The sequence below is a fragment of the Aulonocara sp. 'chitande type north' Nkhata Bay genome, linkage group LG22, assembly GCF_057382095.1.
Source record: "Aulonocara sp. 'chitande type north' Nkhata Bay isolate Kocher_YH1m ecotype deep benthic linkage group LG22, A_spYH_male_GT1.1, whole genome shotgun sequence".
Taxonomy (NCBI): Eukaryota; Metazoa; Chordata; class Actinopteri; order Cichliformes; family Cichlidae; genus Aulonocara; species Aulonocara sp. 'chitande type north' Nkhata Bay.
This window is the reverse complement of record NC_141364.1, coordinates 6,025,386-6,044,794: the sequence shown is the minus strand read 5'-3', so window position 1 is coordinate 6,044,794 and position 19,409 is coordinate 6,025,386. Positions and strand designations below refer to the sequence as shown.

General features: G+C 39.3%; 2 protein-coding genes across 5 annotated transcripts in view; one reads left to right on the top strand and one right to left on the bottom strand.

The window, feature by feature from the left end:
- Positions 1-1,784: 1,784 nt before the first annotated feature.
- Positions 1,785-8,201, top strand: LOC147303324 (serine/threonine-protein kinase SBK2). 2 transcript variants are annotated; one of them, XM_086279999.1, is made up of 5 exons: positions 1,785-2,035; positions 5,374-5,518; positions 5,602-5,804; positions 5,948-6,109; positions 6,329-8,201. In XM_086279999.1, exons 1-5 carry the CDS (start codon positions 2,030-2,032, stop codon positions 6,950-6,952), a joined length of 1,140 nt encoding a protein of 379 aa, XP_086136125.1. In that variant the 5' UTR covers positions 1,785-2,029; the 3' UTR covers positions 6,953-8,201. The 2 variants fall into 2 exon arrangements, with proteins under 2 accessions (XP_086136125.1, XP_086136126.1); XM_086280000.1 differs by lacking the exon at positions 1,785-2,035 and adding an exon at positions 5,013-5,221.
- An 8,121-nt stretch (positions 8,202-16,322) lies between these two features.
- necap1 (NECAP endocytosis associated 1) overlaps positions 16,323-19,409 on the bottom strand; it is a 9,486-nt gene continuing 6,399 nt past the window's right edge. The window contains exons 8-9 of one of the 3 annotated variants that reach the window (XR_015126896.1): positions 18,743-18,870; positions 16,323-18,481 (exon numbers count right to left, since the gene is read on the bottom strand). Coding sequence is in view for 2 of the 3 variants with exons in the window: in XM_086280630.1 (XP_086136756.1) it covers positions 18,816-18,870 (55 nt within the window). In the remaining variant the exon portion in view is untranslated. Of the gene's footprint in view, positions 18,871-19,409 lie in introns of all 3 variants that reach the window. The other 2 variants (XM_086280630.1, XM_086280629.1) reach the window with 2 other exon arrangements.

The window sequence follows — 19,409 nt, the reverse complement described above, 5'->3', positions numbered from 1 at the left end:
TGAATAAATACTCCTAGCTTCTTGAGTAGAAAACACAAACATGCCACACATGTCAGTGGAATGCTAAAACTTTTAAATAGCAGGGGTAAAAGAGCCCACACAAGTCCAGGTGACACATGAGGGGAATGTACCGACTGCCACTGTTCAGCTGCGACCTGTAACCCTGAACTGAAGTGACACCGTGTTGCTTGCATAATGAGGATTGCATATGAGCGTGTTGACATTTAGGCACAGACAGATGATCTCACTCACAGACAGACTTTCACTGTAACTAATATGAGGCCTCCAGAGGAACACTGCAGTTGTCCAGTATGTGTGGACTGTGGTGGCTGGTAGCAGCTGAGAGCAGGATCAGTGAAATCACATGGGGTCCGGGTGTTACAGGAGAATCCTTTCACTGGATATAGAGCTAGAGAGGGTTGAAGAAAGGCGTGACTATATGTGTATGATGTGTGCTAATGGGTTGACTTAGTGACCAACGGAGCAACAAGGGACCAGCAGAGGAGGGAATAACCAAAACAACAATATGCTGACTAAAAATAGTTTTTGTTTTATTGGTACCATTAAAAAATATGACACCAATGTTCAGTTTGGTTCAGTTCCTCATAGATTACTATGAGCTGATAAAATGCTCTTCATCTCGGTGCCAGAGGACACTTCACTGGTGTTTACAAGTCAATGTTCAGAGCAGCTGTTGAATATTTAAAATGACAGAGAAAAAAGAAAAAGAGGAAAGGAACATAAAAGACATGCTGATCATGCTACAGATTAGAAACAGGCTGAATAAAGATTCTTCAGCTTTTTTTGAATGACACTTGTTGATTTAAAATCACAAAGCCAAATATTTGGGTCATTACAGGAATGTAGTCTCATATGTTCCATGTCCTCTGCTTCACCACATCTGCACAAGAAGAGTAGACCACAGTTACGTGTGGGAGCTGAAAACAACTCAATACATTACTGTAAGTGCAATAAATGCTTCCCAGTGAGTGCTGAACCTAACATGATTGCATGAGGAAAAGAATCCAACTGTCGGCTACATTTTCCTTTGAGAGCAACAGATTTTTGTGGGGGTTTGTACTTTCTCCTTCCATGCTCTTCCAAGCTAGTGTTCCTTTTTGAAAGTATGCAGGTCTACCATTGTTAGGTGGCACTGAGGTGTGGTGTAGAAAGCATTGAAAAACACACCACTCAAGCTTTGGCATTCAAAATAAATATCAGATCTCAGATATTTGCATTCCAATCACAGCAGTAATAAATTTTATCAAACTGGGTGCCATATTAAGTGAGATTTATTCTTTGACTTGATCACCTATCCATTTTCTTAACCATTTATCCAGCTATCCAGGACTATATCATGGATCCAGACTAATTCCATTGTCCTTTGCTGCAGCTGTCTATTGTCAAACCACCAACATTTATTCTTTAGCAGACAACAAAAGCCATTTAAGATGTGTCATACTTTCTACAAATTTCTGGGTTTTTTTTTTTACTTTATTTTTATGACAATGTGCACTAAAGATTATTTCATAGAGAGTCATGTTTTTAGCAGTCGTCAGTGCCACTTGTGGAATTTTAAGTCAATTTTGAAATTACAGTCACAATTGTAAAATGTGTGAAATGTTCAACAGAGATAACTGGTGCAAAACACAGGTCAACTGAACTCAAAACCCAAATAATGACAGGTTGGAGGTAACATACGGTCTTCTACACACACAAACATGTGTGGATCCGCCTTTCACTGCAATAAGAGAGGACATGAGGAGGAGGGGAGGTGAGGACAGAACACTTTGGGATAAAGGTTGTAGCAGCAGCAGCAGCCACGAAAGCCTCTCGCAATCCAGTCGAAGGGTTTTCCTGACTGAGTGCAGACTACAACCAAACTCTGCCGGCTGCGACAATTCTGCATTTTGGTGCGGTGGGTGGAAAGAAGACTCGGTGTGGAGGCTCTACCAGCTGGTGCACCTGCTAAATGAAGAGGAGAACGTAGCTTTGGATCACCGACTTTGAACTGAACAACTGCAGCAACATGACGGTAAGTCAGAGGTGGAGAAGTATCCTGTGTAACAAGGACAGTTATTCTCGAAGGAGATATTTTAATTATTGATTTGTCCTAACCTGGACCAATCAAACCCAAATTACCTCTGGAAAACTTAATTTAAAAAATACACTGGCTCATCCAATCATTTAAAAATAATTTAAATAGAGTAACTGGATACAATGCACACTGCACTCACAGTGTATGTGCATTAATATGTTGACCCATCAAACTTGGCCCAATTACAGTTGAGAATTTTAAAGAAAATATATTTAATTACTAAGAATTTGGAACCATTAGAAATTCATTAGGACCATGTAAACTATAAAAAGTGATGGTATGGTAATGGCCACATCATGTATTTAGTATGGCTCATTTCAGCATCAGCTGTTTACAGTGATTGTTTTACACATGTTTTCTATTATTTGTAAATGTTGCTCTACATGTGAATCATAAACCCAAATGGCTTAATTACTAAATTAGTGCAAAATATGATTTTGGGCAGAGGGATGAGTACAACAACCACACCCATCATTCGCAGCAATGCCTTTTATGGCAAACATGGTCAAAAACTGGCCAGTTCTTAACAGTTAAATCGTCTGGTGGTCAGTAAAAATATAACGTGCATTTGGACAAACAGTACTTTGTAATTGATGTAAATATTTTGTATTACCACACAAATGCTACAAATCTTGGTACCCTAAGTAGCTTATAGGCTTAGTTTCTTCAAGATTGAAGCAGTAATCTACGAGTTTGGGAACAGACATAGAGATATACATATACTACACTCATTAAAGTATTTCAGACTCTATGCATCCTTTGTATGTTATTAATCTTCATGGTGTAAGATCTAACACGTGTCAGTCTCTGGTTTTGCTAAGGTGAAGAAACACACAGACACATTAAAAGGCACAGAAAGAACATCTTATCATCATAGGTGCTTTGTGGTCCCCAGAGATCCATTTTCATATAGAGGACATCACCAGGTCATTTATCTCTGAGACACACACATCAGTTACTACTGGTCCAGCTTTGTGTTTGTCTCAGCCCGGCATCCCACTGAGGGCTGCTGGAGTTGTTCTGGTCAGGCTGAAACTGATCCTGACTTCATCTTACATCTTTCTGACCTCCGAGGCCGTCGGCTATGCTGCTCTTTAAACACCGTCTTAACTGCCTCTTTGCATTTAGTCTCACTAATGGAAAACTTTGGATTTTTCCCTGTTATCTGAGCAGGAATCTTCTACATGATCCCTGCTCTTCAGTTAAACCATGCACCTTCATATTTAGAGATAAAAGAAGCATATTAAAATGTATACTGTGTGTTTTAACACTTATTATTAGACCCACAATAACGAAGATGTTATATTTTTAAAAAGTCACAAACAATTTACTCCCTCATTTACTGATCCTGTTTCTGTTGCCAAAGTGCTTCCTCACAGGGTGTCTTGTCTGATTATTGGGGTTTTCTCTGTGTTTTTGTCTTTACCTTACAATATAAAGCACCTTGAGGTAACTGTTGTTGTAATTTGGACTATATAAATCAAATTTAATTAAATTGTTTATCTAACAAATTACATATAAACTGCTGCAAAGGATCAAATGGTCCTGCCATTTATCTCTGATAGTTTAGTAATCTGGGCATTACACAGATGCTCAGAGGGTTAGAGTTCAGTTTCCACCCAAACCACCCAGTGGAGGAGGATTAGAGAGCATAAAATGACACCCACTGATGTTGCAACAGTTTTTATTATTATTATTATTATTATTGATAGCTATCAAAAAGCATGGGATAAATATTTGTTGCATTTATTTTAGGAAGGCACATTTTGCCAAAGTTATAATCTTCATTTCTTTAAAATGGAAACTTAATGCAAAAACTTAATTTGGTGCAAATGATTAAAAATAAGGTGCATTTATTCCCAGCTAACTGCTAATGTAATGTAACTCTTTCTCGGGGCCCTTTTATGAAATTAAAGACAAATAAGAGTAAAATTCCCAAATTTTATGGGTAGAAAAATTTTAGGTAGATCCGAGTCATTCTCTTAGTGTGAACAAAGCCTCAGTGAAGGGTTCACAGCACATTGACGGCTCTGAGCTGTTCACTGATGAGCTGTAATGAGAGGCTCCCTGTCTGGATGCGTACGGTGACAGTTAATCCAAACTAACCCAGGCCCGAGGGTGCCAGCTGTAGTGGAAACATCACCAGACAAAACAAAACACTGCTGCGTGTGTGACTATGTGGGGGGATTTAACGAGGCTATTAACAGACATGTTTATACCCGGGAACGAGTATTGCAAGCATCACCATGACGACGATCATCCCTGCAATGGTGGTGTTACATTCCAAAGAGCTGCGAGGGATTCAGTTCAGAAGAGAGATATTTTAGGAAGTCAGTAGTATGATATCAATAAATAGTGTGGAGTCTTGTCACCATCATCTGCTTACATGAAATATAAGAAACCTGCTTATTCAGCCTGCTTTTACACAGGGACACTACTTACCTAGAAATCTTATTATGCAGATTTCTCACATTCCCACCCATTAAGCTTTGTATCAACAAAGCCAAAGACATTATACAAGTAGGAGACATGACACTCATGAATAGAGATCTATGAGAGGAAACAATCCCTGCTCCCTAAGGACCCACAACCTGTTAAACAGGAACCATATTAGCCAATCGTGTTGTTACACTGACACCTGTACACAGTGGAGGTTCATAGTCAGAGTATAGGAGTACAAACACAAAAAGATATTTTTAGCTTTCTTTAGTCAACAAACTTGAAGCTTTTTTTTTCATTGGATTTGACCAGTCAGTCTGTACTGGTTTAATGTTTTGTTATCTCACCCCCCCTATTCAATTAGATGTGGGCTTTAAATTAACCACCAACACTCAATTGCAAGACTAATATAAAATGTTATCACTATGCGGGTTTCTAAGCAACCACATAATCAGGTACTCCTGAAACCTACTGAGCACTTACCCAACCTACTTTGTTGCGGTAAAGATCTTTTAATAGATTTAAGAGATTACCTGTTGATTTCTTATTGACTGATACAAATTAATAAAGGTCATGTTGTTTTCGGCTTGTCACATAGGTTTTAGACAATTTTTAGACACTTTTATACAGACTTTTGAGTGGAAGTTTTAAAAGAAAACTGCCATCCTGTCGTGAGTGATTATGGTGAGTCAGATCTAAGAAAGCTGCTTGGGATAGCCAAAGGTCTTACTGAATATATGCCCCCCCCTCCAAAAAAAAAAAACAAAAACCAAAAAACAAAGAAACCACTGGAAGAGCATTGGTGTAATTACAGTACTTTGTGTTTATTTGTCCAGGCTGCCGCAAAACTTTTGGATGAGATGTGTCATCTGACGGCTCAGTCTCTGAACTCAATGGACACATCAGAGCACTTCAAGGTCCTGAAGCTGCTGGGTGAAGGCTCATATGGAAAGGTTATGCTGGCTGTACACAGAAAGAGAGGTGAGGAGCTAAACAAACACATTATGGCTTCAAGATCCCCTAAAAACACACCTACATCAGTACAGTATCTTTGGATCTTTCAGGTACTCCGATGGCTCTGAAGTTCTTCCCTCGTGACTCTACTTCTCTGTTCTCTTTCCTGAGGGAGTATAACCTCTCCCTGTCATTCTGTACACACCCATCCCTGACCAGAGCTCTGGGAATAGCCTATTCCACACCATCACACTACATCTTTGCTCAGCAAGCCAGCCTCTTCGGTGATCTGTACGAAGTCATCATACCTGAGGTATAAAGATTTTAACAAAGGACTTATGATTCCTGAACAATTTAACTCACACTGTATTTATGTTTTGGAAGATAATTTGTTTTGTTAGACGTTGAAATAATTATTTTATATTTCTATCTTCTTCTTCTCCATTTGTTCTGTAGCTTGGTATGGAGGAGGACTGCTGTCAGCGGGTGGTGTCTCAACTGTGTGGTGCACTTTCCCACCTGCACTCTCTTGGTTTTGTCCACAGAGATCTCAAACCAGAAAACGTCTTCCTTTGTGACTCTGCCTGCCGCTGGGTCAAACTGGGAGACTTTGGCATGGTCAGTATGAAGGACAAAACTAACATAAATAACAATAGCATCTAGCTGGCAGGTCTATTAACAAGCTGTTCGCTAAGATATGATGCAGAAGAAAACCAAGTAAAAGCAGCCGCCTATGGCTCAGATGTGTTCTGCACAAGACTTATGGCATATTTCATCTAATTTATCCATATTTGCATCCACTATCAGTCTAAATGTGGCAAATCAATATTTACCCAGGTAAAGTCCAGGGGAACCAGGATCCCAGAAGTCTGGTACAGTTCTCCTTACTGCACCCCCGAGGCTGAGGTTGCTCGAGGAAACAATGACAGCAGCAATATAACTGATGGAAATGATGGCATCAAGGATGGTGAAGAGAAGAAGAAAAAGAGAGTTTGGGTTTCCGTGGAGCCAAGTACAGACAGCTGGGCACTGGGCATCCTGACATATGCCATGCTTACCGGCAGCCACCCCTGGGCTGAAACAGCCAGCAACTGCCACTCATACCTGAAATATCAAGAGTGGTTTGAAAGAAGTAAAAGCCCCAACGATGAACTGGACGTATGGGCTGAGCCACAAACAGAGAGCCCGCAGGATCTGGATGAGGCTGGACTGGAAAAGAAGAAGCACATTCCCAAAGCTCCCCAGTTTGCATGTTTCACCCATTTGGCCTGTTCCTTTTTCCAGTCACTCCTCAACCCACGGCCACAGCTACGTAGGCAACCTGATGAGGCTTTGAGTTACCTGGGAGGAGACTGGATGATGGAGAAAGAGAGGGTGAGGCTGGAGAAGGCGCGTAAGAAGAGTAGAGGGAAAGGAGGGATCAGAAACATGAAAGAGATGGAGGGGAGAGGAGAGCGTTAAGTTAACAAAGTCTACCAAAACTAAGCTGAAAGAGACAAATGTCTTTCTATGCTCTTTTCTGTCTTCACTTTAACCTTACAAAAGCCTCACACTCCTGGAGTTCTCTTCCTGTTAAAAGGAGTTCTTCCTCCCTACTCTCACCAAGTGCTGACTGATAGGGGATCATTGGGGTTCTCCCTCTGATACCGTGGAGGCTTCACCGTAATCACAAAGCACCTTGAGACAACTTTTGTTGTGACTGCCCACATTAAAAAATGAACTGAATAGAAATTACATTTGAAAGTTGAGCACATACGATTTATGTTATTCACAAGTTAATTTTGTAACTTTACATCACTGCTTTTTAAATTCTTTCTGTTTTTCTGTTGCATAGATTAACACAAAAAAAATACTACACTATGGCCAATGCTGAGGTAAGCTTCTATTACATTTAACTGCGAGCCATCAGGTTGTGTAAGGGAAAGGAAGCAGGTGGTCGATGTGTTAGAAGAAAAAAAAAATCACCTCCCACATGTTTAACCTCTAAACATTAAGAAAACAACTTTGGAAAAATTCCCCTTGTTAAAACAAAACTGGTTTATGGGGAATTTGCTTTCTGGGAAACTGTCGGTTAGTGAGGAAGTCTAACAGCTGCTTGATTCACATCAAATAAATGAAAAATATTTACTTTAACCAACATTTTAAATGACCAGTGTAGAAACAGCTGTAGGCATCAAGATTATTTGCATTAACTGGTGTGTAACTAGTCTGTTTAGTGTGTAATGATCACATAACTTCTGCAAAGCACTGCATCTATATTTGACTCTAGATTTCAGAGAGTATAATACGTCATAGCAGGCTATGAACTGTAAATAGACCGCAGCAGAGCCTAGTCATAAACACCTCTGAGGTCCACTTTAGACCACGGAGGGGGTTTTGACTGTTTGGTTTTGGGCTTTAAAAAACAGTTTTCTGAAAGTAATAATATATATTAACACTTTAATAGCACTTTTATACCCTAAAATGCTTACAAAGTTTAGCTAATGTAACTCATTATTATTGTTATTATCTATCACTAAGCTCTTGGCAGCTCATGTGCAGCATTTTATGCGCAACCAAAAGACTAATTTTGTTTTATTTTGTATTGTAAAACATTATAAAATATAAAAATTATTATACATAATAATGATAACAGTGCAATATCTTACTGAGACTGTGTAAATACTTCTGTAGCTGTATAATGATATATTGTTTATAAAGTATACTTTTAATGTAATAAAATTATTTTTATATATATGACCATTTTATTTGAATGTAAGTTGTTTTACAATTATATGCATTTTTGAGGATTTTAAACATGCTGACCTAACATGTATGCACTGATTGGATCATATCTCAGTAATGTTCTAGTAAGATTATATACCACACATGCACGCACTCACAGACAAGGATCCGCTGGAAAGCTTCCCAATGTGTTTGCAAAAATAGGGCCCTGGTTGTAAATGTGTCGTTACAACCTTTCAGCACTGAGTATGTGCCGCGGCCCACAGTTCTGACCCCTCAGCACCACATTGCAGCCGGATCGCACGCGGTCATACTTTCTCCTGCAATTGCAATCAGCTGGACTTTTAACACAGAGGTCAGTTTCACCACAGACACAGTGAACTTCACCAAACATGGACTGACAACTGAGACAGACAAATAATGACTGAAACACACACAACTCTTACTCAAACACACACATAGGGCACAAAGGAGACCCAGTGAAAATAAAACATGACAAAAATATATAGCTGGTCATTTGTGAGTACCAAAGGTCTATGAACCTCAAGAATTGGCAGCTGAAGTCTTTCAGGTGTTTTCAGTCCATGAAAGGTGTGAACTGATGCTCCTATTTTATCTGAAGAGCAGTGGGATCCATCAGAGTCTGACTCCATTACTGAGGACCACCGAAAGAGAGTTATTGTTGCTCATCACACTACACTACACAGTCTGACAGATTATTTACAAACACAAGAAAACACTTTTAACCATCAAATGAGCGATTAAACAACAAATATCCCTCTGAGAGTAAGGCGTGTATTAGGAAATCATAAAAGTCAAAAAGGTAGTAAAGGGGGCAACTTTAGGGAAAGGGAAAATCCTCTCATGTCTGCTAATGTTCATGTTAATGAGGAATAATGTACAGCTGGTCTAAATCTGTAGTTTGCTAAATATAACCTGGACCTGCCAAACATCTGTTTGAACAATGTTTCAGATGAGACTAAAATAGAACTTTTGGCATTGAATGTAAATTGTTTGGAGATGAGAAACCATTGCATTCCTGCATAATGGTGTCTTTTTTTGGGTCTGTTTAGCTACACTGGGGTCAGGACGACTCACCGTCTTTGATGGAGCAATGCATTCTTGAATAATACTTCAAAGGAAAATGTTAGGATATCTTTCTGTGAACCGAACAACGAGAGACAGCAAGAAATTTAGCTTAAGCACACAGCTTCTGCTACTTAAGAATGGATGGTGATATTTTTGAATGACCAGGTTTAAGTGTTGACCTTAATCCACCAAAAATGTTGTGGAAGGATTTGATTGGAGCAGCTTATGTGAGGAAATCCACCAACACCGCAGAGCTGAAGCTCCTGAGCAGCTAAAATTCCTCATTTATTGGAATAATGAAGGTTCTGCTGCACAGGCACTGAAAGCATCATACCTGTATATTTGTTTTCCACTTCACAGATATGTTTTACCAGCCAAATATAATATCACTGTGGTTTTGGTACATCTTTGGAACATTTGGCTAATGTTTTGGTTTATATTTACAATTAAATTCACCTGCATGATGCTGTTTCAGATACAGGAGGAGATGATATGTAACACAAAAATACAATACCATTACCAAAACTGTTTTATCTGCAAAGTTGCACATAATAAAAATAAACTGGATACATTATTTCGGTTTCACCATCTGCACACTTTGAGAGTCCAACTTAAAATCACAATTTCTCCACTAACAGATACTTTTCTATCATTTTCATAGTTGGAACTGAATGCTACAGGCTTATATATGCTCGCTGAAACTTCTAGTGTCAATTTCTCTGGCTCAGAAGGTGACAAAGCCAGCTACTGTATCTTTGACACATCTGTGGAAAAGTGAAAGTCAGCAGCTTTCAGAGTGTGAGAGGAGAGGGAGAGTGGGAGGTGTGGCTGACCGCAGAATGCCGAACTGCTGCCAGGCGTAATAAAAACCTGCAGTCGTAAATGACAAGCAAAGGTGAAATCAAAAACAAGACAAGGTTCTTTTTGTACCTTTCACTCTCTTTGAGAATATAAGATGCACTCGCATGAAAGTAAGTTTGCTTTTGGCCCACAGCTTTGCTATGGAAGCCCAGAGTTTCCATGGAAAAGCTTGAGGAGGCAGCTGTGCTATTAAATGGAAAATACAGTTTTAACCAGACATAGGTTTACCAAACTTTCTGGTTATCTGTCATCTTTATGATGTTATGTTTAACAACACAAAATTCAATAAAGAAGAATTTTTGTGCGGCTTTTTTACATTTTACTTGGCGTCTTGTGCACCACACTGTGATGAGCTCATCGCTGTCATCTGTGGCTGGAAGCCAGAGACCCCACTGGTGATTGGTTAGAATGCAGTTTTAGAGGAAACAGATGCACAGATGACATTGATGCTTTATCTGAAGTGTTTCCAAACTGCACTCTTTAACCACCTACACCACCAACCACAACTCTGCCCTTTTAGGACTGGAAACAACTTCAAGGCTAATTGGTTCTCATCTATAGTTAAAAGAGCAGCTGCTTCCACAATGGAGTTTATTGTAGAAATAATATATAGTTCTTCGAGTGCCCCCTACAGAGCCCTCAGTAGCAAATCTACACAGCACACACAGCCATGATCGTGTTTCACCTGATGATACCTTGTAAATGTATTTTTAGTCGTGATCATATCTTTAATTCAGTTGAGAGTTTGCTCGTCAAATCTTTTCCCCATCAGTTGGATAAACTAAAGCGCACATGGCCATGAGGCTAAAACTACAGCTGGATGGTTTCTCTCATTCCTGAAAAGCTGAGATTCTAAAGTCGTGAACTGTGTGAACAAACTTACAGGTGCAAATATTTCTTCGTTTATACAAAGACATCACTAGCATGAAAATCATCCAGCTAAGTTGCTGGTTCAGGTTTCTCTGAAAATGTCAAATCAAAAAGGTCACTAATCTTTTAACCTTTGACCTTTAAGCTCTGACCCCAGCAATACCTGAATCACCCTAACATCCAGTTTCATGTAGATTAAATCAAGAAGCATAGTTAAATGAAGAGATCATCTGCAAGGAGCAGCAGTTTGTAAGTTATCTTATAAACCTCGCCGTGCCAGAAGTCGTGAATTAGTGAGCTCGTTAAAGAGAGACAGTTTGATGATCGTATCATTCTCTCGAAGGCCAAAGGCCCCGGGGCGGGGGGCAGACGTGGCCGGTGGCCTGAGACCTGCTCCCATCCAAACTTCTGACATTTCACTTGATATGTTGCATTAACGCTATGTGAAGTATGCCAAGATTGTGTGACAGTATGTATGACTGTGTATTTATCTAACAAGCCGACAAGATTAAATGTATCCTATAAATGTAAGGAAGTAATTAAAAACTGAGAAACTGAATTTTAAAAAACTTGCTGTGTTTTGAAAGAAAAAAACAGAAAATATACAGCAGCGTACTGTAGCCCTGTGCAGTACCTGGTATTTCAATTGAAATATGAAAAACTGCAGGCCAAATACATCAAACAGACTCTGGGCTCAAAAACTACACATGTACCAAATAAACAACTCACAAAAAATATGAGCCCCAACCAGAGAACAGCTCACTCCTTAGTCTGGATCTTTAGACGTAACACAAATTCATCATATTCATCTATTTGTTTCACTTTGGCTCTCATTGATATTATCCAGTTTAATTAAGTTTCATTTTCACTCTGCTTGTTAATTTAACTGAAAAGTTACAGATGAAATTTTTCCTGGAAACAAGCAGCAAAAATCATCCTTCAGCTGTTATTCCTGTGAGAGCAGCTTTACTCCAGTTCTGCAACCAGTAGGACCTGTAGTAAGAATAGGACAAATATCAGGGGAATTGTTCAAATTTGGACAAATATTGTTTTACATTTTTACATTTACAGAAACCTTGCTACTAAAAGTGAGCATTTTAAAGATTAAATATAAATATAAACACTTTTTATGTGACTGCAATAGTTACTTGATCATGTGACTGTCTCGATGTTTTCACTGAGATGCCTAAATGAGAACAGCTGAGGCCAGTTAATGATTTTGAAAAGTTTTTTGTTCTTCTGATTCTGAATGAAGCCACTTCACTGTTCCAGACTTTACTTCATACCATGCTGATGTAGAATTGGCATTTGTTTGGTGGAGCAGAGCGTGTACCAAAAAACAAACAAACAAAAGTTTAAAAAAAGACACTGCAGTGTTGTTTTGTGGCTGACTTTAAATGAAACTCACATGTGCTGAGACAAGAGATTCAGAGCAGAATTTAAATGTACACTTGAACCTCATTTGGATCTGAAGGAGGAAAATCGATCTCCTCTAATGGGTACATGTTGACTCCAGGAACAGGCTTTGGATTCTTTAAATCGTATCCCTGAGCCAAGAAATAAAGTACTTATGTATTTTTTATGGAGTGCTGATGAGTGTGCTCTTGAAGGTGATGCTAGGCTATGATTAGACTCAAGTCCAGCTGGCTGTTTAGTTAGTCTGTCTGAGTGAGCTGCACCAGACTGGTTTCACAGACTCTGTTGTAAATGCATCATTAAAGCTGTCATTTTTTTTGCAGTCATTGAAAAGATGGTGGATTTTGTGGATTATTTACATAACAGGTTAGGTATAAGGGTTGTGCAGGGACGTAGAGACAGTCTGTAACTATAACTGTACAAAAAGAACAAATATTGCTGGGATATTGTGCGCAAGCATAATATCAGTATTAACTGACTGTTCATGGCCAAATCACGCCCAGGCCAGAGAAAAGAGAAACGTGTCCCAGTGCTCCAGATGGGCAGTTTACCTGCCAGTGACTTTACTCTTGCAACAATGGCATCTCTTGGTCAGATGGCAAAATTTTAATTTGTCCCAAAGGACGACTAACATTGCTGTTGAGTGTTTAAAGTACGTGAGAACCTGCAGGGTTTACAGGCGTCAGAAAGGAACAAAAACAAGTTTTTATCAGAAGTTTCAGTGTTGAGAGTAATGCACATTACACATCAGAGTCAGGAATGACCTGTTAAATTTGATAATCACACTTGTGATAGAGATGAGGAGATTCTCTGGAAAGTGAAACTAAATCTTTAGTGAGAATGCAGGGATAACTAGTATAATGAAAGCCCAGAATTTCTGTGTAGTGTGATAGAGAGATGTTACAGAGCATGAGGTGACCCAGATCAGAAAAAGGATCTGGATTTACTCACATATACATATGTTGATCTTCTAACTGTCTTTAATAACCTAAACCTAAAATTAATTTTAACCTTTAACCTCAAACAGTCCTTTAAAATCATCTTTAAGTCAGCAGCCTCTCACCATTCTTCACTATGTGCACACAAACACACTTAGTCCACCCCCAGGTCTCATTTAACACATTCAAAACAAGTTTGCACAGGAACACACATGCACGTAAACATGCATCCTGACATACAAACTTCAAGCCTTCACACCTGTGCTTGCACGTGTTCGGTGCTGGTGCAGCTTTAGTGAAAAAAGACACCATAAATGACCTCAGAGGCCAAAATGGGGTGACAACAAAATCAGAGGAAGATGAATCGTGTTCCTAATGAAGCTCGGAGGAGACCAGCAGTCTGTCTGTCCAGCTGTCTGTTGCTCTCTTTTTCTGTCTGTCAGCAGAGCTAAAAGCTCCTACCCAATGAGGTCACCTTACGCAATATTTCTCACTTCTGCTACAACTGTCTCCCTAACTAGCTTCATGCTGAGTTCATAATATGAGAGCGATTGAGAAAATATTAAAATGCTCGATATAAATTCAGCACTATGTTTTTGTAAAGAAAATGTATGTAGCCTATGTGCAGTAGTATGATCAGTGATTGAAGGTCAAGTTTGATCTCAGGTCACACAAAAAATGTATTTGAGCATTTTGTAAATGTGCAAGTGAGAGCACGTAGTTCCTGAACAACATACCATTTTTAATGCATTTTGAGTAAAAAGGAGTTCTCCGTGCAGATGAAACAAGACATTTGTGAGCTGCAAAAACAGAATAAAATCCATCCAAGAAATTGCTACAATATTAGGAGTAGAAAATCTACAGTTTTGTACATGCTGAGAAAGACAGAAAACATTGGTGAACTCAGCGACGCAAAAAGACCTCGACATCCACGGAGGACAACAGTGGTGGATGATCACAGAATCATTTCCATGGTGAAGAGAAACTCCTTCACAACAACCAACCAAGTGAACAACACTCTCCAGGAGCTAGGTGTATCGATATCGAAGACTGTATGAACATAGATACAGAGGATTCACTGCAAGGTACAAGCCAATCATAAGCCTCAGGAATAGAAAGGCTAGATTGGACTTTGCTTCCCCGCACCCTCACAAACCCACTGAATTAAAGCTGAAAGTCTGCACTTCAACTGTGTCTCAGTTGTTTCACTGAAATTCATTGTGATAATGTACTGAACCAAAATGAGAAAAGCTGTCTCTGTGCAAATATTTATGGTCCTAACTTTACATTCAGTACACGTTACAGTTGAAATAATCACATCTACCCACCTGCCTTCACTCGTTTTTTGTTGGTTTTTTTGTACATTTCTAAAAAATCATAAACTTAAATCTGTCATTTAGACTCTTTATTTTTAAAGTTCCTATCGGGTCCAACATGTTTTGCTCTAGTTATCATTAAGCTGTGGCAAAGTGAATCATTTGGACACATGGTTGTTTAGAAAGACACACACCTACGTGTATAAGGTCACACAGCTCACACTGCAAGTCAGCATTGCTTCTAATATTAATTCAAGATGAGCTGATCATTTCTTCAGAGCCAGCAATGAGAAGTTTTTCCTGTAACTCAGTCTTCTGAAGGAGGAGATGACTTGTGGGGCGATCGTGGCTCAAGAGTTGGGAGTTCGCCTTGTAATCGGAAGGTTGCCAGTTCGAGCCCCGGCTTGGACAGTCTCGGTCGTTGTGTCCTTGGGCAAGACACTTCACCCGTTGCCTACTGGTGGTGGTCAGAGGGCCCGGTGGCGCCAGTGTCCGGCAGCCTCGCCTCTGTCAGTGCGCCCCAGGGTGGCTGTGGCTACAATGTAGCTTGCCATCACCAGTGTGTGAATGGGTGGATGACTGGATATGTGAAGCGCTTTGGGGTCCTTAGGGACTAGTAAAGTGCTATATAAATACAGGCCATTTACCATTTGTATGATTTTAGGCCAGAACTCTGGGTGACTTTGTCTTTACGGTTGTCAGGTGCTAAAGAGGACACACACAGATCTCCAAGTTCATGACTTGAACTTTGAAAGAGTCAAAAATATGATGCAACAGTATGACTTACTTTCCTCGGGCTGCCGCTCTGTGACCACTGACTTCCTGCTTTGTGTCGAAGGCCAACATATCACCTACTAACCCCCATGTGACACATCTCTGGTGGCTGCTGCCTCCCAGTGACCCAAATACATCCCACTGGTGGTTATGACTTATGAATCTATGCTACACAGCCAGATAATAAGGACTAAACACCTACTGCTGTGGTGAATTAGACAACTGCAAGTGTGAAAAGCCTTTGTTTTACACGCACTTGCAACTTTACAGGAAAGGAAATGCAGTACGTGGGTTCTTTCCGGGTACTCCGGATTCCTCCCACAGTCCAAAGACATGCAGTTAGTGGGGTTAGGTTAAATGGTAATTCTCAGTAGTCCATAGGTGTGAATGTGAGTGTGAATGGTTGTCTGTCTATATGTGTTAGCCCTGCAACAAACTGCCGACCTGTCCAGGGTGTACCCTGCCTCCTCCTCTAGCTTGAATAGGGAGGAAAATGTGAGAGGAAAAATAACAGAGAGAGGGGGGAGAGAAAAAGGAGAGAGGATCAGAGCAAATGTGACAGAGATTGAATGAAAGAAAAAGTGCAAAAGAAACAAGAGTGTTTATTTTTCTTTCATGTCTGCGGTTCTGATTTATGCTGCTGAAGATGTGGCGTCACATTTGTGTCCCAGTGGTTCACCACACGGTCTTCTTGCTCCACCATCAGGATTGTTCTACATACTTATTCAAATTTATCACAAAGGATTAGAAATAATTAATCTTATACTCAAATGAATTCGATGCGGTTTCTCCTGGGGGCTTTAAATATTCAAAAATAATAATGACGAGACTCGGAGGGTCCTTTTAAAGGATTTATTGCCTCTTTCTCATTAAGTTGGTCATAACTCAAAAGGGTTAGTTCAGTGATTTTACAGCCAAAGTGGAATGAATGAGAAGTGGGAGACATTTTTAAATCTTAGCCAGCGATGCGAGCAATGTAAACAACAGACACGTCAACATATATCAGTCAGCCCTGTGTCTTAATGCCAATTAAACACAGCTCATGTGATTTGATCACAGCGATACTATGCAGACATATTCACAGTCAAGGCATGTTTTATGTCAGACATGTTCACAATCACCCAAAGCCTTCTTAGCACAAAGATTAACATTTCATTTGCTGCCATTAAACATTCATCAGATGATTTAACACAATCGTTTTGTTTTTTCCCCGCCATAAATCCTGAGACTGATGTGTTCGAATCTCTTACAGCAAACAGATCACTTCAATGAAAGGAGCATTTCATTTTAAATAGGCCACAAAAGGATTGCCACTTTATTTAAGAAAACTCAATAATATTTAACACAATATAGTGTGTTCATCAGTCTCCTTTAGAGGTATTAGAGGTGGACTCTGTCACAGCCAGGTGTCTCAGATTTCTTTCATCGTTAAGCTAAGCTAACCACCTGCTTCAAATTCATGAGAATCAACCTTCTCATCTAACTCTCAGCAAAGAAGTCAAATGGTAGATTTCCCAAATTATCAAACTGTTTCTCTAATTTCCAGACATTATCCACAGACCATCAAACCTCGTACAGTCACCACTGTTTGGGACTCATGTGGAGATTCTTCAAATCTGCCAGATTTATTCTCATTTCCATAATGATGAGTTCACCACACGGCCGTCTTTGCAGGTAAACTGCAGCACATGTGGAAAACTCTTCATGGTTGTTTCATTAACAGAAACCAGCAGGCTGTGAAAATTGCAAGTGAAAATCTGGAGCACTCAGACTTCTTCCACTGCACAAAGAAACTGTCAGTTTGTTTTCTCATTTCCAATAATATTGTGTCTGTGCACCAAACATTTTCCTCTAAACCTTTAAATCCAGTTGATATAAATGATTACTGCATGTTTCATATAGAAAGTGAAGCTAAGCTTTGGGCTGACCTCTCTCACAGCAGTTTCCCCTCTAAAATAAATACAAAAAAGCAACAAAAAAAAAATAGAAATGTCTGATAATAAGTCCTACATTTCTGCTCTGATTCATTTTAACCAGACTTGATTATGTGTCGGTTAATTCAAGGTCAAGAAAATTACTTGGGGTGAAAAAAATAGCCCACTTCGTATTTGAGCAATTTTAATTTTTCTGCCTCCAGTTTGATAGAAACTGAGTAGGACATGCAAATATTTCATCCTTCTTAGCTTATGTAGTTCTTTAAACATGCAGCAAAATATGTAAAAATAGTGATAGTCTGGATTTGGCAGCTGATTTTCTGATTTGCAAATATATTAGCTAATCAGAAGCACCCAGAAGTAAACAAACATGATTTCATAATGTAAACATACATTTTTACATTTAATACACCAGAAAGAAAACTGTTAATGTATTCATCACTCACATATTGTAACATCAGCATCTCATCCAACTATTTCAGATTGAGCAATTTTGCAAACATGTGAATAATTTAGAAGATTATTGATTCCTGTAAAGATTTATTCAGGAAATTTGGATAATAGCAATTAAACTTGTGCCTCACGTCTGGAGATTCATGTACAAATTCACCTGTATTATCAATTTCTAATCAAACCCAATATGAGCTGAAGTTGTTAAATGTGAATGCTGACATACACGTGAGAATTTTGAGCCATGTAACTGCATCCACCCTGATGACAACGCTGTAATGCTCCACATTTCACAATGTGAAAAGGAGAGAGTAACTTAAACTCCACTTCAGAGTAAATTTATCATCTTATATAAACTCCTTCTGACCTTGATCATCATGATGCTTCATCAACTGTTCCTTTGTTTTTAGGATCAACATTACAACTACTCAGATCACTGCTGGAAAAGTGAATAATTTACAGAATTAAGATTTATGTTCCAGTACAGAAATCATCGTATTTTCTTTTTTTAATTTGTCTCCTGCAGCCTTCACTTAATCTTTGCTGTGTTGCTCTTTACATGTGATTCACAGCAGGATGCAGAAAGCAAAGGTGTGTTGATGTAGTGCTCTGCAGTGCCTGCAGGGGGACAAAAACATTCCAGATCAAAAATGAAGCTCTGCTCGCAGTAGGAGCCACCTACTGGGGAGGAGATGCAGACACATGAAAGAGGAACACCTGCTACTCGGGACATCACGCATAGCCCTTAAATATCATTGAGATGGCGCATATAGAGTGATGGCTTTAACGCATTAATGCTTCACTCTCTCTGAGTGAAGTGATTCTACAGCTCTGTGGGTGTGTCATGTCTCTGCTTTGGGTTCAGTGTGTGGGAGTTACACTCAGTGTGATGCACAGGAAGCTACGGACACAGATGCAGGTGAGATGCAGGTCACGGTCGACGATCGACGACTCAAAACTGGATCCAGTTTGTGGCGTTTTGTGGTTGAGATGGAGGTGGAGCAGAGCTGAAAACAAAAACTCGCAGTCAATTTCCAGTTATTCAGATGACATTTTGAAATTTAGGACAGGAAGTTTGTTTTGCTGCTGCCACAAATACTTAATTACTGTAATCGTTTATCAACAAATCAATTCTATTTAGTGTAACAAAAAGATTAATTAATATCTAAACTAATTGTTTAGATATTTTGTATAGTTCTTAGTTTCCCTGCAACAAAAGAATGAATAACTAATGACAAAGTAATTAAAAAAAATAAATCAGCATCAAACATCAGCCAAATACTTACTGTAAACAATTTTAAGTGTCAGCTGCTTTTACACACACACAGTAAACCTATTTACATGGCAAGTTTAGTTGCATTAGAGTATCTGGAAATATTTTTGCAACTTTTAGAATAAACACAGGCAAAAAAAATGGACCAAATGCCAGAACTGACTAATTAACCATCTTAATATGGCCCTGGACAATCTAGCAGTAAAACCAAAAAAGAAAACCCTCAAAAATTAAAAACAGGCAGTTTTGTGCTGAGGAACCTCACAGGGAATG